General features: G+C 50.2%; 3 protein-coding genes across 3 annotated transcripts; 1 reads left to right on the top strand and 2 right to left on the bottom strand.

Annotated features, from left to right (window-relative positions):
- Positions 1-1,042: 1,042 nt before the first annotated feature.
- Positions 1,043-8,732, top strand: PALM3 (paralemmin 3; the record flags this gene model as incomplete). Its single annotated transcript, XM_084249981.1, has 7 exons — positions 1,043-1,083; positions 3,579-3,627; positions 4,562-4,642; positions 5,133-5,275; positions 5,431-5,515; positions 6,693-6,738; positions 6,820-8,732. The coding sequence occupies 7 exons, from the start codon at positions 1,043-1,045 to the stop codon at positions 8,730-8,732; spliced, it is 2,358 nt and encodes a 785-aa protein (XP_084106107.1).
- An 831-nt stretch (positions 8,733-9,563) lies between these two features.
- IL27RA (interleukin 27 receptor subunit alpha) lies at positions 9,564-24,568 on the bottom strand (the record flags this gene model as incomplete). The annotated part of the gene is made up of 14 exons (XM_084249980.1): positions 9,564-9,821; positions 9,941-10,034; positions 10,221-10,314; positions 10,648-10,773; positions 11,691-11,849; positions 11,922-12,023; positions 13,844-14,032; positions 14,127-14,310; positions 17,402-17,475; positions 17,577-17,736; positions 19,360-19,517; positions 19,605-19,762; positions 23,943-24,060; positions 24,469-24,568. 14 exons carry the CDS (start codon positions 24,566-24,568, stop codon positions 9,564-9,566), a joined length of 1,974 nt encoding a protein of 657 aa, XP_084106106.1.
- Positions 24,569-25,485: 917 nt separating this feature from the next.
- On the bottom strand, positions 25,486-27,258 carry RLN3 (relaxin 3; the record flags this gene model as incomplete). The annotated part of the gene is made up of 2 exons (XM_084250974.1): positions 26,995-27,258; positions 25,486-25,715 (listed from the first exon to the last, which is right to left on the bottom strand). Exons 1-2 carry the CDS (start codon positions 27,182-27,184, stop codon positions 25,486-25,488), a joined length of 420 nt encoding a protein of 139 aa, XP_084107100.1. The 5' UTR covers positions 27,185-27,258.
- Between the last annotated feature and the right edge of the window lie 531 nt (positions 27,259-27,789).

The raw sequence follows: 27,789 nt of genomic DNA, 5'->3' as shown, positions 1-27,789 counted from the left end.
CACTGGGTACAGTCAGAAGCGCGGGAGGGTGAGAGAATTCACCAGAGACAGAGCAGGGAACAGAGCAGGCAGACTGACGAAATGCACTGCTAATGGGAGCGGCGGGTGCGGCAGGAGAGGTCTGGGCGCCATGTGGGACCCTAGCCCTGCGTCCGGGGATCTAACTGGTACTGCAGAGGCTGCGGGCAGCTTTGCAATCCAGCACTCAACTGCTGCGCCACTGGGGAGGCCCCCATAAATAAATAAATCTTAAAAAAAAAATAAAGAATGGGATGGAGACCTAGAAAAAAGACCCTTAAGATTTGGGTAGGAAATTATCTGGACCTTCCTCATCAGTACCCTACCCCTAACTGTCATGGCAGTAATGATTGCAAATAAAGAGGCTACTTGATCTAACTCTCCCTTTTTACAAAAGGGGAAACTGAGGCCTTGAAATCTGGGACAAGTTGCCCACAGTTACCCAGAAGCCAGGCCTCCTGGTTTCTAAGTTTCTCAGCATCTGGTCACCAGAATCCTCTAACTGGATCAACCCCTCCCACATATCTCCTTCAGAACCAGGGTCTGAGAGCAGAGGGCAGAATATCTAAAATATCCCACATGTGTAGGATGCAACAATGCTCAAAGGTGGGTGACCTTTGATAGTCAACTGGATTTGAGGTGTATGGGGTGCCAGGTAGAAGTGCTAGTCTCTGGGAGGGGACAGCAATTCTCCACTATCACCATCACACCTCACCTCACAGTTGAGAGCCAGGAGGCAGTCCAGCCCAGCAAAGAGGCCAGTGGCTGGTGAATAATTTATCAGGACAGCTGATAGTACCTCCCCAGAACTGGCGGCAGCCCCCAGCTCCCCTCACCCCAAGCACCTCCCAACACCCAGCCCAAACCAGCTGGACCAGCTCTGCCGGTGCCATCCAGTGCTGCCCGCAGTCCCCTTCCCCCCACCACCAGCAAAGTCAGCCTCTGGGGCACCTCTGGGGCACCGTCAGGCAAAAGGGTAGTGGGTCTTGAACTCGGAGAACAGAGCGTGGGCTTTTGGGCAGAGATGGCCCTGGAGAGCCAGGTGTGGGCTCCGGCCACACCCATGTAAGTGTCCAGGGTCAGGGGGGCTGGTGGGGAGGGCCTGGAAGGGCCTGGGGCACACTGGCCTTTCCAGGAGGTATGAGAGCCCCAGCTGGCCTCTTCAAGGGAACCAGGGGCACTGGAGGGAGGCCAGCCGCCAACCTCAAATGCTCTTAAATGTGGCTCTCCCTAGAGAGTCAGGTGGGCGATATGGACCCCCCTGAGGAAGCCCCAAGACTGTCAAGGGGAAAAGGATGTCAGCAACCCGTTTTATATTGGGGTTGCCCTGTAACAAGACCAGCCTGGGCATGGGATTATTGGTGGGGGCAGAGAAAGTCAGGGTCTCTAGCTACCATGCTTTGTTCCTAGAATCACCCTCTGCATGTCCAGGGTGGAATGAAATGCTTAAGAACCAACAGAAACAGTTAACAGCTTCCTTACTGGGAAAGCTGATGGCAAAATTTAAATGATCATCAGTCTCATGAAACAGCCACCAACTGTTCCTGGTGGCAACAGGTCACTGCCAGGAATGCTGTTCTTGCAGAGTTAAAGATAAACAGTTTCAAATGTGGTTTGCAAAGTATTTTAATATTTGAAGTACAAAAGCCTTTTTAAAATAAGTGGGTAGAGGGACTCCAGAGGTTTGTAAAGAGTTCTGGAAGAGGGGTTCCTTTGCAGGGACCCCAATTTGGTTCCTCACTCTTTTGGGTTTCCCCATTGCATTATTCACCAGCTAGAAACCTGGTTGCCTAGCAATGGGAACTCGATCCCCCCCAGCAAGGAAGAGGCAGGAAGATTACATCTTGCAGGGTGGATCAGGAGAGGGGGACTTAAGCCCTCCCCCTGGGGCAAACCTATTAGCAGGGCAACTAGACTTCCTTTGGAATACCCTGCAAAGCATGACTTGAGCCCCATGTCCAGTTGAAATCAGAGATTCCCAGCTTCATCTCTGGTCTCCTGGCTGCAAGATGGGGTGCCTGGAAACCCTTCCTCTGGTGTTCCCATCCTTTGGGCCTGAAAACCTCAAGTTTTGATTCTGATTCATTGACCTTAGATATTTTTTTCATCACTTCTTGTCACTTATCTGAGCCTGTTTCCCCATCTGTTAAACAGGGACAGTACTATTTACTAGGATGGTTGGGAGAATTAAATGAGTTACTATAGGTGAAGCATTTAACAGAGCCTGGCACATGGTATGTGCTAGCTAATGGTTGGCTGATTTTATTCTCAGTGAGAATGTCAACTCAGCAGAGTCAACTACAATGTATTAAGATCAAGGCAGGCAGGGAGAGGTGGAGGTGGTTTGTGGCAGCCTAGCGGAAGCCCTGGAGGGCACTTAGAGCACTATAAATATATATATATATATATATATATATATATATATAGTAAGTGCTAAATACATGATCGATATTATGCCTTCATGGTGTGTGTGGCCAGGGAAGATATGGGAGGCCCCACTGGAGTGTGTGCAATGAGGTGACTGCTTACCCAGTAGGGTTACTGCTCAAATTAATGAATTTGAACTTGTGCCTACCCCTAGGCTAAGGGTCAGGACAATGGACAGATTGATATATCTTCCTAGATAATGGTCTGTGAAGTACCTGCATGAAGTCAGAGCTCAGTGCATGCCAGTGATAACAGTTTGATGGAATGATTGTCCCTAAGCTTCCTCCAGTACCAGTCAGCCCCTAGCTGCCTGGGGAGCCTAGATGGCGCCTGGGGCAGCCCTGACGGCTGGGAAATGTGGGCCCTGGGGATGATTCAAGGAGAACAACAATGGGGGACTCTCAGGTTAAACTTTACACAGTAAATTCTCTTCCCCTCCTCCCAGCTCAGACAGAGTCCAGTGCTAGGCAGCACAGCCTAGTGACCCTTGCCCCAGGGGGGTTGGCATGTGGAAGAAGCAACTTGAGTTACCATAGCAACGGCCTGTGTCCTAGTGGAACAGTCACTTCTCTTTCCAGACTCCCTTACATTCCACCCGCCCCCCCCACCCCCCTGTTAAGGGATCTTAGATATGAGCCCAGGCCCAGAGAGTGTGTGAAGTTGAAAAGAGACACACAGCAAATTAAAGGCTGGCAAAATTAGAGAGTTTCTGTAGGACAAAGAGGGGGATAGTTATAATTAATTATAAAGATTACTAATCATGGAAACTATTAAAGTTATTAATAGTAAACTATGCTGTTTTTGGAGCACTGTATCCTAAGATTTTACTTGCGTGGATACTTCCTGGCAAGGTACCCCTTTGCAAAGTCAAGCTATCCCAGCACATTTTACAGATGAGGAAACTAAGGCTCTAGGAAGGGCTTGAGCTCAACCTGTTTTAGTTTCTCCTCTTGGGCTCTCAGGAGTCCCCAAAAGCCCCTTCTGTCCTGGCTCCTCCCAGGTGCAACAGAGAACTAGAGAAAAATGCTGGGCTTTGGTTGGTTTTCAAGTCGCTCAGGGGGCATTTAAAAGGTCACTCTTCTAAGGGATGGGGGCCCTAGGAGACTCTTGAATTCCCCATCCTCTTCCCCCAGGCCTGTGGCCGAGAGCTCCCTCTATCGGCAGAGGCTAGAGGTCATCGCGGTAAGTGACGCCCTCCCAGGGCGATAGACCCACACCCACGACCCGGGAACCCACAGCTTCTTCCCCACCTCACGTCCATCCTCCCGAGCAGACCTAGCGCTGTTAAAGGGGCGGGAAGCAGCGCCTTAACCTCCAGCCCTGCTTGGGTATTCCTACTTAAAGCCTCAGGCCGCTCTGCTCCCTAGTTCCTCTGTATGGTCAGCTGCTGCTCCCAGAAGAGTGAGCTGCGGACCCTGCACTCCATTCTCCCCTCCTGCCCTGCACTATAAGATGCCCCATTCTTGAACTTCGGTCTGTCAAATACCCCAATGTCTGGCTCCATCTCTCAGGCCCTCATCTCTCTGACAACTTATCTCTGAATCCGCACCTCTCTGGACCCCATATAAGTACCCCAATCTCTGAACTGCTATCTCTGCACTCCCAGCGTCTGCACCCCACCCCCACACTCCATCTCTCTGGACCCCATATCTATATCCCAGTTTCTCTGGACTTCTATGACTCCACCTTCATTATTTGTCTTCTCCCTTTGATCCTCATATCTGGACCCCCATTTCTGAAACCCCGTCTCCCTTAACTGTCTCCACATCCACAACTCTACCCAGCTCCGGATCCACACTCCAAGGTCCTCTCGCCTCAAATCCACAGACCGCCCGCAGGAACCCACGAGGCCTCCGCAGCATCCCGGGCGCGGCCCGCCCCGCCCCCTCCGCCCCGCCCCCTCCAGCCCCACCCCCTCCCGCTGCTGAGTCAGCGCGTCCGCAGCCCCCTGCCCGCTCCAGCACCCCCCCCCCCCACCGCCCACAACTTGCGCTCGGGGAGCCCCCTCCCTCAGCTCGCTTTGCAGGCACGGGAGCCGCGGGAGGCGGGGGGCGGGAGGGTAAAAGGGAGGCGACGGCCCCGCCCAACCGCGTGCAGCTCCCGGTCCTGTGCGCAGGAGAAGCGGCGGCTGCAGGAGGAGATCCGGGCGGCGCGGCGCGAGCTGGAGGAGGAAAAACTCCGCGTGGAGCGGCTCAAGGTTGGGGGCGGGGAGGGCGCCTGCGGAACCAAGCGGAAATGTCTGTCAGAGTGGGTTTGGGGGACCCTTGGATCCTCCATCTAATTTGGGGGGCGTTGCTTTCCATTTGGGGGACGGACATCTTTCCCAGTTTGGCAGAGTGGGTGGTGGTGATGGGGACTTTTGGTCCACCCTTGGGAAGAGTGTGGGGACACTATTCTTTGGGATAGGAAGGGGCTCATGGGACATGGATCTCACCTATGCATGGATCTGTCCCTCCTATTCTGGAAGGGGTAGGGAGATTGATGGGTGTTGTTCTTCCCAGCCTAGGAAAGCGATGCGCTGCTAATGGGGCTTCTGGCCCACCTGAGCATGTCGTGGGGGCAGTGAGGACATATATCCCAGCCTAGAGGAGAAATGTGTACCGCATTTGGTTTGGGCGGGTCAGGAGAAGACCCTAGATGAAATGGGGTAGCTGTATGTTCAGCTGGGACTCCCTTCCCATGCCCAGAGGAAGTCTCTCCGGGAGCGCTGGCTCATGGATGGAGCTGCTGAGGGGCCAGAGCAGCCAGAGGACCCCACCTCACAGGACCTCCAGTCTCCTGAGGAACAGGCTCAAGCTCGCATCCGGAACCTGGAAGATAGCTTGTTCACGTGAGTGGGTGGGGCCCCTACTTGCCCTTTTTTCCCAGCAGAGCAAGGCCAGGACCCTGGGCCTGCTCTGGGGAGGTGCCAAATTGAAACAGAGAGAGAGAGAGAGTGTGTCTATTGAATTTGGGAGCCTACAGCCCCTTGTCTCTCCTCCCCAGACTCCAGTCCCAGCTGCAGCTGTTGCAAAGTGCGTCCACAGGTGCCCTGCACAAGCTTTCAGGCAGGCCTACCTGGCGAAGACAGGTGAGGAGCCAGCAGGACAAAAGGGGGAGAGGTGTGACCGTAGAGTCCAAAGCAGGACCTCGCCACATATAGTTTAACTAGTTGGTCCGCTGCTTCTACTTCTTTGCTCTGTTATCTGGGACAAGTCGCTTTCCTTGCCCAAAGCTCTCTGAGCTTTTCTTGAAGTCCAAGGATTCAGCAACATTTGTGCCTGACTATAGTGAGGATTTTCCAGTCTCTCCCTCTCGCTGATGTCTTGCCTTAGCTATCTAGTGCTGTTGCAGGGCAGAGAGGAAAAGACCTGTTAATTGGTGTGAGAAGCACTTCATGGGTTTTTAGAATAAGCCAGGAGTTCCTTGCTAGCACCTGAATGGGACTGGGGACTCAGGAAAGGCTTCCTGGAGGTGGTGACACCTATGCTCAATCTGAGTGAGAACTAGAAAAGAGGGGGAAGAGAATTTTAGGCAGAGGAAACTCCAAGGAAGACTTGGAGACTGGAAAGAGGAGAATGGAGTCAAAGAACTATTCCCCCACCCTATTTTCTTTCTCTTGCCCCCTACCTGCCTTGACTCCAGTCACAGTGATACTCCGATTCCTTCAACTTGCCTCACTCATTGTAGCTCCAGGACCTTTACACTTGCTGCCCCTTCTGCCTAAAATGTACCCCCCCCCTTTCTTGATTCAAGGGTGCTTCTCACCCTTCAGGTTTCTGTTCAATGTCACCTACTCTTAGAAACCATCCTGCATCTTATACCTAAAGAAGTCATGACATCACTTCCCAGACACTCCTTAGCCTTTTAGCCTGCTTTTTTCTCCCTCACTGGGGAATAATTATGTTACATAGCTATTTGTGGTTCTGTTTATTACCTACCTCAGCCCACTGGAATGTAAGTTTCAATAGTGAGAAAGCATAAGTGTCCTTTATCCACTGGAACCTCAGTAACTAGCAGAGGATAGAGAGAACTCAAATACAGAGGACTGCCTGCATGGCCACAGTATTGATCAAGTAACTACAATATGTGAGGCACAGGAACAAAGAGAAATAAGACAGGTGAGGAAGTCTTAGGTGTAATAGATTGTTTAGTTCTGAAGGTAACGGGGACTCATTGAGGGCATTTAAGCCAGGGTGGGGGGGTCTGGGATGGAGGGAGGCTTGAAGTAGGGACATCGCCTGACCTTGACTCTGTCATCCTTGTAGGGTCACCGTCCTCTTTCCCAGCTCTGCATGGAAACAGACCCTGCAGGTGGGTGTTTGGGTCCCAAGAGAAGGGCTCTTGGGACTCCCTCCTCACCCTGTAACCGCATCTCTCCTCTGACTTCCTCAGGCCAGACTGATCCGGACAAGCGAGCCTCCCTGCCAGCTGGGCTAGTGGGCACACCCCCAGAGTTCTCCTCTGAGCATAGAGATGAGATTGTAGAAGTTCCACCAGCCCTAAGGCTGGCCCCCGGGGCAGCAGGGCCTTCCTCAGAAGCCAATGGCCCCTGCCCAGAACCAAGCTCTCCTTCGAGTCCAGGGGTAGCAGAATTCAAGGGCAGTGGGGGTGAGACCAAAGGAGGGGGTGTAGTGAAGGTAGTGTGGGAGGGGCTGAGGGCCACAGAGGACTGTGCCACAGAGGCCACAGGCCCAGAGCTGGAGGCGAAGGTTGAGGAGATGGTGCTAGAGGCCATCGGGGAAAGGCAGGAAGCCGATCGTCTAGGGCTCCCATCCTGGGTGAAAGAGGAGAGAGGGATTGTGGAGGTGATCTGGGAAGGAGTGGGGGGCCCAGAGGACAGTAACTCAGAGGCCACAGGGGAGACAGGTAGGGGCCCAGAGGCTGTGCCAACCAGCTCACCAAGAATCCAGGAGGGAATAGAGGAAGCAGCTTCTCATGAGGGGGATGGTGCCTCCAGGAGCAGCCCTGATGGTGACAAGCAAGGAGGCTCTGGAGGAGTAGAGGGGTCATTCATTTGGGTAGAAAGAGTGACCCTCACTGAGGAATGGGAGGAGCTGCAGGTAGAGGGGGTGGGAGGACCAAGGGTGACAGGCAGGGAGGGAGGAGATGAGAGTTCTCTGGGGGCAGAGGAGAGAGGAGTGGAAGAAAGCTGGGAGGTGGAGAAGAGCCTAGCAGAGCAATCTGGGGAAAAGGGAAATGAGAAAAAGGCAGGGACCGCGTGGGAAGGGGAGGAGAGGTTGCTGGTGGGAAGTGAGGAAACTTTGCAGCTGGAGAGGAGAAGAGATGAGGAACCACTGTCCATAGAAAGAAAGGAAGTGGCAGATAGGGAAAGAGGCAAGGAGTCATTGGGAGTAGAGAAGACAGGAGATGATAAAAAAAAGCTAGAGGTTGAAAAACCAGTGGTGATGGAGAGAAGAGGTGAGATATCACTGAAGGTAGAGAAAGAAGGAGGGGAAGTGTTAAAGGTAAAAAGGGAAGAGGGGGAGGAAGAATTAAAGGTAGAAAGAGAGGGAGGTGAGGCAGCACTGAAGGTAGGGAGAGATGTAAAGGAAGCATTGAAAGTAGAAGGAGGAAGAGGTGAGGAAGCATTGGAGGTAGATGGAGAAGGAGGTAAGGAAGCATTTAAAGTAGAGAGAGGAGGAGAAGAAGCATTGGAGGTAGAGGGGGAAGGAGGTGAGGAAGCATTGGTGGTAGAGGAAAAAGGAGGTGAGGAAGTATTGCTGGTAGAGAAGAAAAGAGATGAAGAAGAGTTAGAGGCAATTCAAGAACCACTGGTGTCAGAGAGAAAAGGAGAGGCATCATTGAAGGTGCTGAGAGGAGGTGAGGAAGCACTACAGGCAGAGAAAAAAGGAGATGAGGAAGCATTGGAGGCAAAGACTATGCAAGGTCTGTGTTCAGAGGAAGGTCTGAGTGCAGAAGAACAGAGAGAGTCAGGAGAAGGTACGGAATGTCAGGCAAAGGAGGTGAGTGAGGCAGAGGCTCCCTTGGAAGCCATGAAGGAACCAGGACCAGAGGAAGGATCACAGCCCCAGAAACTGGAAGTCTCCCCAGTGGAGACAGCCATGAAGCCCCAAACCCCTGCTGAGGGCCACGGCCCCATGGGGGACACCACACCCGTCCTGGTGGAGACCCCAGCTCCAGAACAGCCCCCTGAGTGCCAGCCACTGCTTCAGGTAGAGGGGCCCAGTGCCCACCCTGTGCCCACCTATGCACCTGACCGGCAGCCTGAGCCATCTGCCCCTCCCGAGGGTGAAGAGGCGAGTGGCCCTAAGCAGAAGACGTGCCAGTGTTGTGCGGTTATGTGAGCCCAAGCCCTCCACCCCATACCTAGCTCCTCTCACAGCTACCTCGGCCTCTTGGCATCCAGCAGAGGGTTCCAGGCACAGAAAAGGGCACCACAGAGCTGACCTGTGGCACTTGGGAGCCAGCTGGCCCAAATATCCACCTCCACTAGGGCTTCCAGACCCCTTGCCTACTGCCTGTGATTATGGCCCCCTTCTGTGACAAAGCCTTTATACTTGAAAATAAAACCTTAAAGCACTCTGACAGTTTGGACATGGGTGTTGCTGGCACACAACTACCTCACCATGTCCTATAGGAAAATGATGGTCCTATTGCTGCTAGAAGCAAAGATTCTGAGTCAGTGTGAGTATAGACATGGTCACTGCAACAAAAACACCTCAAGCCAGAGTATCTATGAAAACATAAATGTTTATTTCTCCGGGTGGTTCTGATCTATAGTCACTTGGGGACTCAAGTTCCTTCCCATTTCTTGCCCCACTCTCCCCTTACTTATGGCCAAAGCTGGATCGTGGGTACACTGATGTTTCAGTTGATGGAAAAGGGAAGAAAATTCAGAAGAACTCTTACCCAGACCTAACACATGTCACTTCTGCTCACATTTCATTGGTGAAAACCCAGTGCATGGCTGCCCCTAGGTGCAAGGGAGACTGGGATTGTGTCCACCTACAGTTCTCTGATAGCAGCAGGATAGATTTACGGAAGCAACTGCCACTCTGGATTTCCTGTATGTTATGTTGTTTCCTCATCTATCCATGTATTCCCCTGCTGGGGCCAGATCCTTTTCTATAAGGGGTGCTTTGTTCTCCATTCTTGCTGGCTGTCAGGCAAGGTACTCAACCTCTCTGATCCTCGGTGTCTTCATCTGTCAAATGAGCACCCCTTTCCTGACCTGGGGTCAGATCAGCTAGAACCTGAGGACTGGGGGGGCACAGAAGGCCCAGCTCCTCAGGTGTAGGCAGGAAGTGTTTCTCATACCCAGAGTCAAGGGGAGCAGGGCCAGCGGCCTGGAGGGGCTCCCTAACTGGTAGCGGCTCCATCTCCTCCACTTCTAGAAAGGGCAAATCACCTGGGGGCTGGGCCTGGGGCACGTCCTGGGGAGAAAGGAGGCTGAGATTCTACTCCCCCCACAACTTCCACCCACTACCCACTATGCCAGCATCCAAAACCACCCGCCCACCCCAGACCCCGAAAAGCAAGACTTTTTGCTCACCTCCACATGGCGCTGGCTGAAACTGCTATTGGCAGGATCAGGGGCCTTCTCCCAGACCCAGCGGGGCAGTACCTTGTGTCTCAGATGGGGGCACCTAGCAAGCAGGTAAGAGTCAGGTCAAGGCATCCAGGTGGGGGAACACTCATGCCCAGGATGCAGGATCTAGGGACATCACAGAGCAGAGGTGCATCCTTGCCACACCCCCTCGAAGCTCAGCTAATTAATTTCAGCTGCCCTCCCTGCCTGGGCAGAAACCCATGTATGTGTCCGATAGCCTCACCTTTGGAAGATGACTAGGCCCACGCCACAGCCCATCAGGAGCGAGCCCCACAGGACAAGGACACCTGGCAGAACGCTCCACCTCTGGGTGTTATCTGTGGGGGAGGAGTCATGCTCATGAGTGGGACTGGGCTTGAGTGAAGGGAGTAGGAGGAAACAAGGACTGGGGAAATCTTAGGGTGAGAAGGGCACCTGTGATAGAACAGTTATCAACGCTAGGTCCATGTCAGCAATGGATGAAGAGTTAAACACACAATACTAGTTAATACACAGCAGTATTTAGAGAATCAAAAGACCCCCGAGGCATCATCAGTAACCACCACCCCAAGTCAAAAGGTTGTCCACGCATTTAAGTCCGACTTAATGATTCCATACACCCTTCAAAGGAGCAGGCCCCTCTTTTGTGGTGCCATCGCACCCTGCCCTACCTGGAAGGTGAAACGAGAGGCTGGGACCAGGTGGACCCTGTCCTGCAATGGTGGACGCCGTCATCCACAGCTCATAGTGACCCGCTGGGAGATTAGGCAGGGTGATGTTCTGGGCACTGCCACTCACTGAAGGACAGATCCAGAGAGGTTGCTGAGACAGTCAGGTGCTACCTCAGGGCCTTTGCATGTTTTCTCTCTGCATTACTCTCCCCCAGATAGTCACACGACTCCTTCACCTCCTCAGCCCTTTCTCAAATGTCACCTCCTCAGGGAGGGCTTCCCTAACAATAACCCCCTCCCACACACACACACACACACACACACACTTAAAATTGTACCTCCTTTACCACCCATCCTCTCCACTTCATTCTCTACCCAGAATGCAGCACACTGCCTGGAGAGTGTTTTCTGTCCATGCCTGCATGTGCCCCCATTAGAAGATTCCAGTAAGGCCATATTTCCAGCACTGGATCAGTGCCTCAAATATAAAAAAGAACTCAAGGGCCTGTTAAGTCTCAGTACGATGAAGCTACTGGCAGCCTCTGCAGCACGAGTTCAATCTCTGGTCAGGGAGCTAACCCACATGGCGCAGCAGCAGACCTCTCCTGTCTTGCCTACTGCTCCCCTCAGCAGATTATTTCAGTAGATCCACCTGTTCTGCTCCCTCCTCTGTCTCTGGTGAATCATCTCACCCCCAGCCCCTCTGGCCTGTACCCCAGTTCTTGTATGCATAAATAAATAGATATTTTAAAAAATTAAAATGGAGATTTGTAATCTTTTCACTTTATAAAATTTGACATTTTATAAAATTTATAAAATTTTCAATGTCAATACACATAGACTGGAGTCTTCATTTTTAATGGTCAAATGATAGTCCATTAACATTAATAGCCGTTCAGGGTACTGCACGCCAGAGAACTGACGAAATCATGTGTTCTAAGGGCTGAGAGGGATCGAAAAGGTCCTCCTTAGGATAAGGGGCAGGGTAAACTGATGGGTGACTTGTGAGGCTGGAGCAGGGGCAAAGAGGCAGGGAAACTCACCATTCTTGCAGGCAGAAGGCCTGGTTCCGCTCTGTGCACACAAGGTGTAGTGGGTAAGATGTCCCCGCAGTTGGTGCCTTGGGACCTCTTCCCATGCTATGGTGGGGTTCCCAGAGGGGGCATCATGGAGTCGCTGCAGCTTTGGCCCTGCTAAGGGTGCTGAAGGGAAAGTCAGTTGGTCATGGCCCGCTGGGGTTTGGGGACTCTCCATCCTTCAATCCCAACTCTTACCTAGTTCCTCTCTGAATTTCCAGATGGAGGGTGCAGGAGCCAAGCCCCAAGGAGAAATGGCCGTCACTGTGATTCTATAGGGGACCCCTTCTCGGAAATTCCCTGGGTCGGGGAGGAGCAAAGATCAGTTAGAATTTGTTCCTCCTGGGCCTCCCTGGTGGCGCAAGGGGTTAAGAGACAACATGTGAAGCTGTCTGCAGCCACTTCAACATGAGTTCGATCCCCGGCCAGGGAGTTACCCACATGGTGCAGCAGACCTCTCCTGACCTGCCCACTGCTCCTCTCAGCAATGTATTTCAGTCAGTCTGCCTGCTCTGTTTCCCACTCTGTCTCTGGTGAATCCTCTCACCCCCCACACTTCTGGCCTGTACCCCAGTTCTTGTATGCATAAATAAATAAATATTAAAAAAAAAGAATATGCTCCTCTTCCCCCCTCATTCATTTCTTTAGTAGGGCTCATCATTTGGGTTTCCAGAAGGACACACTCAGATAGATTCAAGTAAAAGTAATATTTCCGGTAGGTAACCCCAGAAACTACTAAGACAGGAAAGTGTAGATGACTGGGCAACCAGGGTACAGTTCCACTGAAAACCTCTGGGGATTCGGCAAGAGAGCATAGGCCTGAGAGCCCCTCCACCCAGGAGGAGGGGGTTGGGGTATTTGTCCAACAAGCCCTATTAGTCATTTTTTGGAGGGCTGCTTCAGAGGGGCCTTAAGTCTCTGGAACTCCCAGTCTGCTGTCCAAGCCATTAAAATGCTTCAGGTACCAGAAAAAGCCAATTGACAAGACTGGGAAGTGGCCACGCACAGTGTATGAGTGGAGCCCTGATAGACTCATTGTGGTGGGTGAAGGCTCTGGAAGTTCTACCTCATAATCTGCTGCTGTAAAGCCTTTCCCCATCTGGGAATTTTCCAGAATTGGGGCTCCTCTTTTGTTCACATTTATTTATGGCCCTCAAGAATCTGCCTAAATTTCTGAAGCAATACCTCATGATCTCCCAAGCCCTTTACACCAAGGACAGACTCCCCCACCAGAACCTCACTGCTCCTCTTCTCTCCTGGTCCCCAACCCAGTATCTAAGCTTTAGCCCTCACCACCCCCATGCACAGTCTGTCCCCCTCCACAGCAGCAAGAGGGCGCCTGTGAGCACCTGAGTCATGTCAAGTCTGCTCAGAATCTCAAGTCTCCTCTGCTATGGATCCCACCTCAGTCAGAGCCTCAAATGATCTGCCCAGCGGCCTGCCTCCCACACTTCCTCCCACTCTTGCCTCATTCAGCTCCAGCCACACTGTACCCCTAACCCATCAATCACATTCCTACCTCAGGGCCTTTGCACTTTCGGTTCCCACTTGATATCACCACCTTCTTCAGGTCTTTAAGCTCAGATTTCACAGTTCCAGAGAAGCCCATTCTAGCCTTTCTTTCTAAAGTAGCTAGTCTCCCTCTCCCTCTTACCCAGCTTGGTTTTAGCCCAACTACATTACAGGCGCACTTGTTTTTTGTTTCACTGGCTGCCTGCTCCATAAGAATGCTGGCTCCGTGAGGCCAGGACATTGCTGAGAGAGAGGATGGTGTGAGGGCGCTAGATTTGGCTTCAGGAACCTGACCATGTAGATCAAATCCTGTTTTATTGCATACTTGATGGATAGTCCTGGGCAAGTGGCTTAGCCTCCCTGGTTCGTCAGCTATAAACTGAGCATGATAATAGCAGACAACCTTCTTTATAAAGAAGTTTGAATGAAGCTTATGGTAAATGTTGCTAGACATAAGCTGTTATTGCTGTGTACAGTGTCAAGAACACAGCCTGACACTTAGCGAATGATCACTGACTACTTTCTTGCATGATACTCTACCGATAACACTGTCTCCTGCTAGTCCACCCAACACGTGGAATAGGAACCCAAGTATCCCAGTGCCTCACCTGGCAACAGAACACTGAGGTTCCCTGGGGGAAGCCGGATCCAGTTGAAGTCCTCCAGGGCATCCCCATCCAGAACCCAGTCCACCACATGCTCCCGTGGCTCCCCAGGTCCCTGTTGCCAAGTCACCAGCAGCTCTGTGCTCCCAGACATGCTGTTGACAGATACCTCACGGGGGGCAGATTCTGGAGCTAGAAGACAGGGGAAAAAAAGTCTCAACTGTCCACTCAGGAAGTCCGGTCCTGCCCTGAAGGGCACTCTGCAGAGGATGGCCACATCTCTTACCCAAGCAGGCCAAAGAGAGGTTGGTGACGGGCTCCCAGCTGGTGGCATTGATGGCGGACACCCAGGCCCATTTGGCCTGGGTGGGGATGGAGGAGTTGCAGCAAGGGATCCCCTCTAGGCTCAGCTTCTCATTTTCAAGTTGGAACCAAACTGTGTAGCTCACCTGCATGCAGGACCCAGGAGCCTGAGGGATGAAGGAAAGGAGGGCAGAGGTTATTATCTCCCACTCATCAGGCATCTTAGTGAGGTCATCCGACTATCCCGTTCTTGAAATACTTTTGTTGGTGGCTTGGTTTTACAGATGAGGAAACTGAGTCTTAAAGGGGCTCAGCGGCAGAGATGGGAATAGAATACAGTTCTGGGACCACGCTAGGGTGCAGCGAGTGAACCACTCACTTTGTTTAATCCAGTAATTAAGATAAATGATATTTTAACAAATCAAAATTAATGACAAAACTGTAACAAAACAAAACATTAAAACTGTAAGTAAAAACAGGATCTGACGCTGCTCTTGTACAAACTTGGCTCATTGGCCTCAACCTAGTCTGTGTCCTGTGCAGTTCTTAGGGACTTAAATATTTTAACTGTTGTACAGAGGAGTGGCTAGAGGATGGGACCCTCCAGGGGGGCTCTGGGGAAGTGCATGGGAATTTTTTGTTGCTGCTATAATTGCTATTTGAAGGACAAGAGCCAGAGATGCTATTTTGTGCTAGAAACGAAAACTTATTCCATCTCCCATGACTTTTTTTTTAAGATTTATTTTTATTTATTTATGCATACAAGAACCAGGGTGTAGGCCAGAGGTGCAGGGGGTGAGAGGACTCATCAGAAACAGAGTAGGGAGCATAACAGGTGGATCTATAAAATACACTGCTGAGGGGAGCACCGGGTGAGACAGGAGAGGTCTGCTGTGCTATGTGGGTCTGCTCCCTGGCTGGGGATCAAACTCATGCTGCAGTGGCTGCCAATAACTTCATAGTGCTAAGACTTAACCCTTTGTGCCACCAGGGAGGCCCCCCATCCTGTGACTTTTGATTGTTACCCACACTGGAAACTTGTGTACTTGACAAACCTGTCTAATCATTTTATTTTTTTTTATTTTTTTTTTTTTTAAAGTTTTTTTGTTTGTTTGTTTAAAGATTTATTTATTTATTATTTATACAAGCACTGGGTACAGTCAGAAGTGCGGGAGGGTGAGAGAATTCACCAGAGCCAGAGCGGGGAGCAGAGCAGGCAGAAGGACCGAAGTACACTGCTGAGGGGAGCAGCGGGCGGCAGGAGAGGTCTGCGCGCCATGCGGGACCCTCCTCCGGTGGCTGGGGAGCAGCCGGGGATCGAACAGGCGCTGCAGAGGCTGCGGGCAGCTTCGCAACCCAGCGCTCAACCGCTGCGCCACCGGGGAGGCCCCTGTCTAATCATTTTAAATGATCCTAGAACCAAATTCTTTTTAATGTATAAATACATAAAAGGAGCTTGGTTTTTAATATTCACCGAATTTTTTTAATATTCTAACATAGAACTTTCTAGGCTGTCTTTATCCTCAGTTCCCAGCACAATCTATGTACTACTCAGATAATTTTTCAATATTCCCTTTGAAAGTCTCTGGAAACTGGCTCTATGGACTGGCTTTACATGGTTGGTTTTGGTAAATGTTCTCATATGTATGCAAAGAATGCACGTTCTGTTGTTTCCTATGTGAGTTCCTTAGGTTGTTTGTTAATCATATGATTGTGTCCTTCAGATCTTGATTTGTTTACCATCTGTTTGATAGGAAATGACTGAAAGGGGTATCTTAAAAACCTCCACAATGGTTAAAGGTTTGTGTATTTCCTTTTTAAAAAAAAAAAGATTTTTTAAATTTATTTATGCATACAAGAACTGGGGTATAGGCTAGAGGTGTACGGTGAGGGGTGGTGGTGAGAGGATCCACCAGACACAGAGTGGGGAACAGAACAGCAGGTCGATTGAAATACACTGCTGAGGGGAGCAGCAGGTGAGTCAGGAGAGGTCTGCTGCACAATGTGGGTAGCTCCCTGGTCGATCGGTCATTCAAACTTGTACTGCAGTGGCTGTGGGATAGCTTCATAGGTTATGTCTTAACCCCTTGCGCCACCAGGGAAGTCCAAGGGTTTGTGTATTTCTAGTAGTTCTGTCCATTTTTCTTTTATATATTTGGAAGCCATGTAGGGACATATGGATTTAGTACTCACATCATACTGATGAGCTTGAGTCTTTTTGAATCTTTTGCTATTAGGTAGTATCTTATTCCCCCCATTATTTTCTTTCTTTTTTTAAAAAAAGATTTATTTATTTATGTATACAAGAGCTGGGGTACAGGCCAGAGATGTGAGGGGTGAGAGGACTCACCAGAGACAGAGTGGGGAATAGAACAGGCAGATTGACTGAAACACACTGCTGAGGGGAGCAGCGGGTGAGACAGGAGAGGTCTGCTTCACCATGTGGGTTGCTCCCTGGTGGGCTGGGGATCAAACTCATGCTGCAGAGGCTGTGATTGCTTCATAGTGTGGTGCTTAACCCCTTGCACCACCATGCCCCCCCCCATTATTTTCTACAGAATGTTACAGCTATGACATTGTAACACATAGATGTGTATTCATGAGTTATTTTACTGTACTTCAGTGTAGTAAAAGGGCATTATAGAGTATGTGTCATGAACTAGAGACACTGGGGCTACGAATTGCCATTTAAAAGCCAGTGAATCTTAGCTCTTGTGTGGTTTGGGGCAACCTCTCTGACTCATTTTTCTCATATGTAATGTTTGTAAATATAAGTAAGTGTGTGGGTTAGGATCGGGATACACTAAGAGCTCTAAATGTGTCTGATATAAGTAAAACAAATATTAGATTGTAGGGCCCAGGAAGGTGTAAGTCCTACTGGTGGCCTATTCCCTGAGTGAGGGCCTAGCAATGCCTGGCACAAGTACATGCTCAACAGACTTGGTTTACTCATTGCACCTCTGTCAGTTCATAGCGCCTTTTTGATGCTAGCATCTTAGTACACTGAGCAGTATTTTTGTGGAGCGGAACCCAGTCTTACTTCCAGACCTTTGCATCTGCTGTTCCCCCTGCCTGAAACCCACTCTCATGACTCAGCTCAAGTCTCTCAGAAGCAGCTGACATTGGTGGGGGTTAGTTCTGTGTCCGCCTCGGCGCACCCTCCAGAAGGCAGAACAATGACCTCTGTTTTATATGAAACACTGTCATTTGGGACCTCCTGGCAAATGCAAAGCTATTGAACTAGTCCTCACAACTCACCTTCCATAGAAGCAGCGGTTCCTGTTTGCTAGGTGTCCCACAAAGGTGCCCTGATAGCCACACATCTTTTGGAGCTGGCAAGGATGAAGAAAGGAGGGACAAATGGGATGGGCATGATTGGACAGATTTCCAGGAAGGGAGACCTGGATACAGGAGCAAGCCCAGAGATCCTCACCAGAGGGCAGTGTCTGGAAGGACAGAACAGGGCTCTCCTCCCCCCACAGATCCTCTTCTTTCTCCATTCGGCAGCGGCCATACACCTCATAGCCAGTGGCTAGCTCCAGGTCCCGGATCTCAATAGGAGTCAGGGGTATGGACTTTACTTCTGGTTCCAACTGAGGGAGAGAGAGGGGAGAGCAATGAGATGGAGGGTTGAGTTCAGAGCACTTGGCCTATGCGTCAGCAGGGTGACAAACTGTCCTACTTTGTCTGGGACCAAGGGAGGGGGTTACACTGACACAGGGTTTTCAGTCTTAAAAACGGGTCCATCACAGGCAAAAGAGACAACCAGTTGGTCAATCTATGTGTCAGGTATAGCAGAAGGTGGTGCAGTCTATTATTGTCTCCATTTTACAGACAAGGAAACTGAGTTCCAGAGAAAAGAAGTGAATTTCCCAGGCTCATAGAAGTAGTGAATTTGGAGCTGAGATTTGTACCCAGGCTGTCAGATTCCAGAGTCTGCATTTCAACATTGCTTTGAAATGCATGAATGGTTGCAATGAGAGCTCTGCTCTGTGTTGTGTTGTTTTACAACAAAAACTGTGGCTAAAACAGTTTATTCTCCCCAATACCCATTTTTCCCTTCTTCCTTTGGAAATAGAACCCTTGAGAACCACCTGGGGACATGGCTGTCAAGAATAAAGACTACATTTCCCAATCTCCCTTACAGTTAGACAAGACCACACGACTATGTTCCAGCCGATGAGATAAAGAGAAAATGATACATGCAACTTTCAGGTTGTGCTATTAACCTGAGTAGGAGAATCCCAACTCCTTCTGGGACCCCATTGTTTTGAAGTTGTCCTCCACTTTCTTGCTGTGTGAACATAGAAAGTTGTTTAACTTGTCTGGGTTTAGCTTTCCCAACTTTAAAACAGAGATCTTAAAACCATCTACTCAACAAGGGAGATTGGAAGGACTCATACAGATAGTCCATGCAGATTGCTTAACGTGGGACCTGAAAAGATTGGGTGCTCAGAAATGTCTTTTGAGTTTTTGCTGAAAACAAGACCCTGTTCCTCATCTGTAAAATAGGTAGGTATAAAGTGGCCCTATCTCAAAGAGCTCTTGTTAGGATTCAACAAATAAGTGTTTGTAAGGAGCCTAGAACTATGTCTGACACACTAAGTAGAGTCTCACTAAGTGTCTGGTGCTTTTAATAGTAACATAAGCTGTTTGAGGATTTTACTCACTCATAAAAATGTCAGAGGAAGTTTATTGTTTCTCAAAAATTCTTTTTTTTTTTAAATTATATATATTTTTATTTATTTATACAAGCACTGGGTACAGTCAGAAGTGTGGGAGGGTGAGAGAATTCACCAGAGCCAGAGCGGGGAGCAGAGCAGGCAGAAGGACCGAAGTACACTGCTGAGGGGAGCAGCGGGCGGCAGGAGAGGTCTGCGCGCCATGTGGGACCCTCCTCCAGTGGCCGGGGAGCAGCCGGGGATCGAACCGGCGCCGCAGAGGCTGTGGGCAGCAGCCTCGCAACCCAGCGCTCAACCACTGCGCCACCGGGGAGGCCCTGTTTCTCAAAAATTCTAAGTGAATTTTGGATTAGAATCACATGAAATTTATAAATTTGGTGGGGGGGTGTTAGTTTTTAGTAGAGCAAGATATAGGTACAGACCTTTTGTGTGGGATGTGGACAGTTATACCAGGGACAGTAAGCATGGGGCTGGATCACTGGTTTGAGGGTGATGATCAGAACAGGGTTTGGGAAGAGAGCCTCTGACACTCACCAGGGTCCAGGTCATCTCCTGGCATCTTCGGTAGTAGAACTGGCACATCAGGACCTTATGAGGTGGCCACCCAGGTGGGGCCCATTGGACAGTGGCTTCCCGGGGGTCATCCTCTAGGAAGTCCACATCAGGGTATAGCCAGGGGGCATCTGGCTTCACTGAAGAAGGGGAGACCCAGTGCAGTGAGCCAGAACCTCGGGGACTACCCACCCCACACATAGCTCACCCCATTTCCCGCCTGTTACTTCGGGTTTCCAGGTTTACAAAGACTTGGGGCCAGAGACACTGGCCCGCCGCAGACCCCCAGACAAGGAGTTCATCAGACATGGTGAACTGTTCCCGTGGAATGGTCACCCAGCTCTGCCCAGGGGGCACTGCCACGGTCCAGCTCCTGTTGGAATGGCTGTGAGGAGAGAGGTGGGGGTGCATTAGCTTGGGCCCTAAGCCCTAATGTTAACAACTGCTCTGCCAGCATTCAAATCCTGGCTCTGCTACTTCAGGCTGTGTGACCTTGAAGCAAATGCCTTCACTTCTCTGTGCCTCAGTTTCCTCATCTACAAAATGAGAGCAGTGAAGGATGTGCTGAAAGGACTGAATAGGAGAGGGGAATGGATAATAAATGCATGGAGAACAGCACTGGATGCACACCGGAGCACAAGTGGTTGTATTTATTGAGCACCTCCTATATATATGCACATTCATGCCTCTGCAATTACTGTCAGCAAATATATATTGTGCCAGGTGATAAACTATGGTCAAAGCAGGCAAGGATCTGCTGCCTGGAGCCAATCCAGGGTATGAGGCAGATGAGAAACACATAAATAAGTCATTTGATGGTGTTATAAGTGATGTAAAGAATAAGCAAGCAGGGTGAAGAGGATGTGGCATGACGGTGGGGGAGGAGGGACAGTGAGTGCTATATTAGGGATGGTGATCAGGTAAGGTCTCTCAGTGAGGAAACACTTAAATTAAGGCCTAAAGGACAAGAGAGTGGAACCACACAGTACATTTTAGGAAGAGGGTAGCCAGTGCAAAGACCCTGTGGTCACACTGTGCCTGGTAGTTTTGAGGAGCCCCACAAGGGTGGAGTAGAGTGAGGGAGGGAGAGTATGGGGTTGGGGTGAGTGAGGGCAGAGGCGTGACAAGCAGCTTGTGTATGGCCTCATAGTTATAGGAAGATTTTGGCTTTTTAAGAATTTTTAAAAATATTTTATTTATTTGTGTGTAGAACTGTGGTATAGGCCAGATGTGTGGGGCAGGGGTAGGGCGGAGTGGTGGTGGTGGTGGTGGTGAAAGAATCCACCAGAGACAGAGTGGGGAGCAGAACAGGCAGATTTACTGAAATAAACTGCTGAAGGGAGCAGTGAGCTAGACAGGAGAGGTCTGCTGCGCCATGTGGGTCATCTCCCTGGCTGTGGATCAAATTCAGGCCACTGCAGCAGTGGTAGTGCTGAGACCTTAACCCCTAGGCCACCAAGACTTTGGCTTTTACCTTGAATGGATGGAAGCCATTGAGGGTTGTAAGCAAAGGAAGGATTGCACTTGTCTCAGATATTCACAGATGTCCCCTAGATGCACTAGGGGAATAGACTACGAGATTAGGAGTAGAACCAGAACCCAGAGATGAGCTTTCTGCAGCCATGTATTGCTTATTAACATGGACACATTCTAAGAAATGTGTTATTAGGTGATTCTGTCATCATGTAAATGTCATAGAGGATAATTACACAAATACATGACACAGCCTACTACACATCTAGGCCATATGGTGTAGCTTATTGGTACCACTGTCATGTGTGTGGTCTGTCATTGACTGAAATATCATTAAGCAACACACGACTGTATATGATCCAGGCCAGTGATGCTACAGATTGGACCAGGGTAGGTGCTGAGGAAGTGGGGAATGTCAACTTGCAGATAACATGCAAGGTGGAGACATCAAGGCTAGCCAATGCATCAAATGTGGGTGAGACAGAGAGGAGATGAGGAAGTCCCCAAGAATTGGATTTGAAAGTTATGAAACAAAGCCTGCATTAAAAAAACAAAAACAAAAACATAGGTGTAGGGGCCACCCTGGTGGTCTCAGCACTATCAAGCTATCCCCAGCCTCTACAGCATGAGCTCAATCCTTGTCCAGGGAGCTGACCCACAAGGCACAGCAGACCTCTCCTATCTCGCCTGCTGCTCCCCTCAACAGTGTATTTCAGTAGATCTGCCTGTTCTACTCCCCAATCTGTCTCTGGTGAATTCTCTCACACACCACACCTCTGGCCTACACCCTGGTTCTTGTATGCATAAGTAAATTAAAAAAAAAAAACTTAATTAAAATAACAACAACAGGGTCTCCCTGGTGGCACAAGGGGTTAAGCACTGTACTAAGAAGCAATCCGCAGCTTCTGCAGCATGAGTCCAATCCTGGCCAGCCAGGGAGCAACCCACATGGCGCAGCAGACCTCTCCTGACTCGCCTGCTGCTCCCCTCAGTGGTGTTCTTCGGTCAATCTGCCTGTTCTGTTCCCCACTCTGTCTCTGGTGAATCCTCTCACCCCCTGCATCTCTGACCTGTACCCCAGCTCTTGTATGCATAAATAAATAAATCTTAAACAACAACGACAACACAGGTGTAGATGTGATGACACTGGAGTCCACTGCCAGTGGGAATGTAAAATGGTGTAGCTGCTGTGGAATAGTCTGGTGATTCATCAAAGTTAATTATAGAATTGCCTTAGAATCCTGCGATTTTACTTTGCAGGCATATATCCCCAAAGTATTGAAAATGGGGACTCAAAACATATAAATGCATGTTCACAGCAGCAATAGTCACAATCACCACAAGATAGAACCACCCCAGTTGTCCATGAACAAATGAATGGACAAACAAAATGTGGTAGGGCCTCCCTGTGGCGCAAGGGGTTAAGCACCACACTGAAGCAATCCACGACCTCTGCAGCACGAGTTCGATCCCCAGCCGGCCAGGGAGAAACCCACATGGCGAGGCAGACCTCTCCTGTCTCACCCGTTGCTCCTCTCAGCAGTGTATTTCAGTCAATCTGCCTGTTCTGTTCCCCACTCTGTCTCTGGTAGATCCTCTCACACCCTCACCCCCACATCTCTGGCCTGTGCCCCAGTTCTTGTATGCATAAATAAATAAATCTTAAAAAAAATGTGGTAGATTTCATATAGTGGAATATTATGTAGCCCTAAAAAGGACTGAAGTTCCTCCAATGTGGATGAACCTCAAAAGCATGCTGAGTAAAAGCAGCCAGACACAAAAGGGCACTATAATTCAGTTTCTTGAAATGTTCAGAACATGCAACTCTACAGAGAGGAAGCCCAGGAGTGGTTGCCAGGACTAGTGGAGGGAGTAATTGGGCACAGAACTTCCTTTTGGGGTGATTGAAATGTTTTTGAACTAGACGGAGGTGGTGGTTGCACAATATTGTGAATGTGCTAAATGCTGGTTCACTGAATTACTCACTTTTAAATGGTTAATTTTATGTTATATGAATTCTACCTCATTTTTCAAAAGGGGGACCTTCTCTGATTTCCCCACTCTCTACACATTAAAATTAGATCCTCTTCTGGAGATGGAGGGTGGTGACAGTTGCACATCAATGTGAATGTACTTAATACCACTGAACAATGGTTGGGTGGCGGGAAAAGTGGTAAGATTTTATATGTATACTTTACCACCATTAAAAAAAGCCCCGACCCCAGTTCCTACTTTTTAATGTCCCTTTTACTCTTCCATCACATGCTAAAGAAAGCAGCCAGACAAAATGAGCAGAATGTGAAAGGAACTTGAGTTTCCAAGTGTAATTCATCATGATGGTGTACCAGTATTTCCTGGGGCTGTGGGCCCTGTGGGTCATTTTCTATTTGCTTCCTTCATTTTTGCCTCCCCAGCACCAGGCAGAATGATCTCTTCATATGCTCCAGAGAGGTTAAGCTACTTGCCTGAGGCCACACAGGAAAAAAAAAAAAAATTCTTGGGCCTCCCTGGTGGCCCAGTGGTTAAAGTCTCAGTGACAACAAGCTATTGCCAGCCACTGCGTTCCCCACCCAGGGAGCTAACCCACAGGGCACAACAGACCTCTCCTGTCTCACCCGTTGCTCCCCTCAGCAGTGTATTTCAGTGGATCTGCCTGTTCTATTCCCCAATCTGTCTCTGGTGAATCCTCTTACCTCTCCCCGCCCCCTGCACCTTCTAGCCTACATCCCAGTTCTTGCATGCATGCATAAACATTTTTTTTTAAAGTTTCTAATTAAGTGTTTTCTCTTTGTCCAGTGCCCAACTCATTGAATCTTCAGAACCAACCCTGGAAAATTCCATTATCATCACTATATAATAGGAAAAAAAAAAGAGAGAGAGACAGGCTCAGAGAGGGAAAGTGACTGGTCCAGTGTCACACAGCAAGAAATTGAAGGAACCTGGAATCGAAGGGCTTGGAAGTAGAGGAGGACTGGTAGGCATAGGAGGGGAGGAGAGGGCAAACTCCTGGGTCCTCTCGGCTGGAGAAGGCTGGGATTTCAGAGCCACCCCTCCAAAGCCTCAGTTTCCCCGAAGCATCGCATTGTACTCACTACTTCTGGCTCTGGAGGTGCAGCATGGAGGGGGCTCCCAGGTCCTCAAAAGGCTCCCATGAGCAGTTCAAGTCGCCAAAGGGGCCAACTCCATAGCACTGCAGTGGTCCAGGGCTGCCTGGAGAGGGAGGCAGAGTGTCCCAGGAAAAGTAGTGAATTCTCCCAATTGCCTGCACGACCCAAAACCTGAGCTTCCTCCAACGCCTGATAATTGTGGAGGGCATTCCGGGGTCCCTTACGGAACTGAGCAGCAGGAAAGGGGCTCTGGGCGCCCCTAGCCAGGCTCGGGCGTAACTCCTCCCCTCCCTCTGCCAGTCACATCCTGTTACCTCCCCAAGAACACCCCCACCCCCACCCAGGGGCTTTGGCTTTCGCCTCGCTGCCGCCCATTCCTCTTGTTTTTCCTCCCCCCAGGAGCAGAATGGCGTCCCTACCTCTGTCATTCAGCCCGCAAACTTGTGGTTCACCTTGGAAGGTTTGCACAACACAGACACAGCACCCCACACGAGCTTGCTCCACAACTCACCGTGGGGACGAGTCCGGTGGAACAGCAGCAACAAGACTGGCAGCAGCACCAGCTTCGGCAGCGGCCGCAGCCCTAAGGGGTCGCCTTGAGCCCTCAGCATGGCGACCCCCCACCTCCGACTCCCCAGTCCCGGCCCAGCCCGGCCCAGCGTGACCGCGCTGCTCGCCTAGCTCTCGGCCCCAGCGCCGGAGAGGCGACGGGAAGCCGGGCCACCCCTCGCGGCCGCCTCCGCACCTTGCGCTCTGGGTCTCCGCCCCTTCCCCACGACGGAAAGTCCCAGGCTGACATCGCTGCTGCCGGGGAGGGAGAGTGGGGAGGCGGCCTCGGACCAGTGGGGGACAGGGTCCTTGAGGGCGCGATTGGGCTCCCCTGAAAACTGCGCCCCCCACCCCCAACAATACACACACACACAAACACACACACACGCTGCAAAGTCCTTTGGAACTTTTATTATTGGTGTTGCAGAAGGTTCTGATTCATCCCTTCATTGAGCTTCCCACCTCAAGATAGGAAGGGAACTCAAAGGTCTCCCTACTCCCAGGGCTCCACAGCCTTAGAGTCCCAGCAGACAAGAGAGGAAGTGCTGGAGTGGAAGAGGGGCTGGAAGGCAGGAGGTAGGAGTGGGCAGGGGCATAATTTGACCTGGCAGGGGGTAGTGCCCCAGTGGGGGCAGGAGAGAGGACAGTTGATTTTGGCAGTGTGGCCAGTTTGGGTAGAGTAGGGCCACTGATGCAGCAGGGGACACTGTAGGCCAGGCAAAGGCATGAAATGGAGAACTCGGGGGTCAGCGTCGCAGTCCCAGTGTGGCCAGGTAGGGACACATCTTGCTCAGAGGCCGAGTACACTGGTCAAAGATCAAGATTAGGTAGAAAGCTCTTGTTGCAGTACATAATGCCTGGCTTCGGTGACTTGATGAATGACTGCATAAGGGAGGGGCAGAGTCAGATGCTCAGCTGGACACCATTTGGGGGAATGGTTGGACATCCACCATGGTGCCCCTGGCTTCCCAGTTCCTGGTTAGCAGAGGCTGCTGATTTCACTTTTGCTGCACCCCCACTTGCAGCAATTGCTGGAGAGACCAGCCAAAACATCTCGGCTGCCCCGCAGAACCCCAGGGGTTCCTTGCCAACCAGGTTGACCCCTAAAGAGGGCCTTGGGGGACTTAGTGAGGGCCAGCCATTCACTGGAAGTCATTGCTTCATCCAGCTCACTATCTGCATCAGGGTCTGCTTCTGGGAAGGCATCTCCTGCAAAGATGAAAGGAGTTAGTGCTTGGCTTTGTCACATGTATAGTCCTGGCTCCTGACTGGCCTAGCTGCTTCCCTGTTGTAGTGCCTTAGTCTCGTCCGTAAAGGTTTTGATTCCACTCAGGCCTGTGTTCCAGCTTTGATGGGCTTATTATTCAACTTCACTGAATGTGACTTTCCTTTCTTGTCATTTATTCTCCCCACTCTTTATTATGGAGGATCTGATATTTAAGACCTCGTACTTGGGAGCCAGGTTGACTAAACACCAACACAGCCTGTCGAAGATCTAATCCTGAGCAAGTGAATTTACTTCTTTGAGCTCCTTGCAAAGTGAGGAAAATAGTAACTCTTACTTTCTAAGGGTTTAAACATAGTATACAAGTTAATATTAAGTATATAAATTAGACTAATGGCAAACACCGGACAAGCACCCAAAATAGGATTAATTGCTTATTGAGCATTTACTGTGTGTTAGAAACTGTTGTAAGACCTTTAACAGATTAATCACTTTATTCCTCTCAATGGTAATCCCATGAAGTAATGGATGTTTTTCCATTTTCTACAAGAGAACTCTGAGTCAATAGAGTAACTTGCCCCAAAACACACAACTATTAAGTTGTAGAGCTGCTATATTTGAATTCAGGCAGTGGGTCTTCTAGGTCTACATCCATAATATAATATAATATAATATAAATAATTATAATGTCTTTTTTGCCAGACTCCTGTTCTCCCATGAAATTGGGGTCCCTGCCCCCCTCTGAACATAGAATGAGTTGACCTGCTTAGACCTGTGCCTTTATCTGTTTTGGCTCAATTTTGCACTTAATAACATTGCAAGATCAGGAAGTGCCTCCTATTTGCAGATAAAGAGGCTCAGAAAGGGGAAGCAACTTGCTGGGAAGGGTAGCCCCCTAATTGGCAAAATCCAGCCGGGTATATCTCACAACCCTCACCCTGTCTTTCCTGGAGTGAGAAAGTTCAGGCTTCTGAATTGTGCCCACCCTGGAATTATATAAGCAGCAGCCTTGCTCAGAGCAGGGCTGGGCACGGAGTAGGAGCTCCAAAAACTCTAGCCTGGTTTTTGATTTCTAGTCATGGCCATGGTTTGCCATCCCAGCTCTGCACTCCTCACAGTTTCCAGGGTTAGGCCCCACTGCACCTGGTAGGGCAAAAACTCTTGCACCTGTGCTCTTTGTCTCATCTCTCTCCCTGGCTCCTTAATCCCATCCCATGTCCCATCCACCTCCTCCACCCACTCCCACCATCTCCCCATCCTCACCAATAGCATCATGGGCCAGGATGTCTGAACGTTTCCACCGGGAGCCCCCGCAGGTGAAAATGACTGCTCGGATGAACTCTCGGCCGCAAAGCTTCACTCCATAGGGTGTTGCCCGGGACTCAGCCCTCAGCCACAGCTCCCCAGCAAGCACCCATACCACTAGCAGTAACAGCAGCGGGCACTTGGCCATTCTGGACAAACAGTTCTGGGACTCAGAGCTGGCACAAGGAGGCTTCCCAGGAGTTGGTGGCTCCACTGCCTCCTGGTCCCTCATTTATATATCCTGGCTCCCCCTATCCATCTTGAAAGAACTGAGTGACTTCCTTTATCTCCTCCAGCAGAGGGGAGGCAAGCACGACCCCCGCCCCCTCAACCTTTCCTGTTTCCTGGACCAAGCGATAACCTTTCTCTAAGAATGGGGTGACGTGGCCAGGCTCTCTCACTGTCATCTTCAACAAAGAAGAGGTGAGAAGGCCTTGATTCAGCAGAAATCAGCAACCCAGACTCCCACAGATGGGAGAAAGGGTGCAGCCAACCCTCCCCACACATACCCCATACGGCTGGGGTCCGGGACTTCCCCTACAATAACAACAAAGACAGCGAGCATTATTACAATACAGACTATGAGGCCAGGCACTGCTCTAAGTATTGCATATTTGTATGATCAATTTAATCCTCCCAATGACATTACATAAGGATTCTCAAACTGAAGCAGGCCTCAGAATCTCCTGGAGGGCTTATTGAAACACAGACTGCTGGAGACTACCCACAGAGCAACTGAGAAATTGCATTTGT

This window comes from Talpa europaea (assembly GCF_964194135.1).
Source record: "Talpa europaea genome assembly, chromosome: 12".
Classification (NCBI taxonomy): Eukaryota; Metazoa; Chordata; class Mammalia; order Eulipotyphla; family Talpidae; genus Talpa; species Talpa europaea.
The sequence above is the reverse complement of the archived record's forward strand: the minus strand, read 5'-3'. Positions and strand labels throughout refer to the sequence as shown.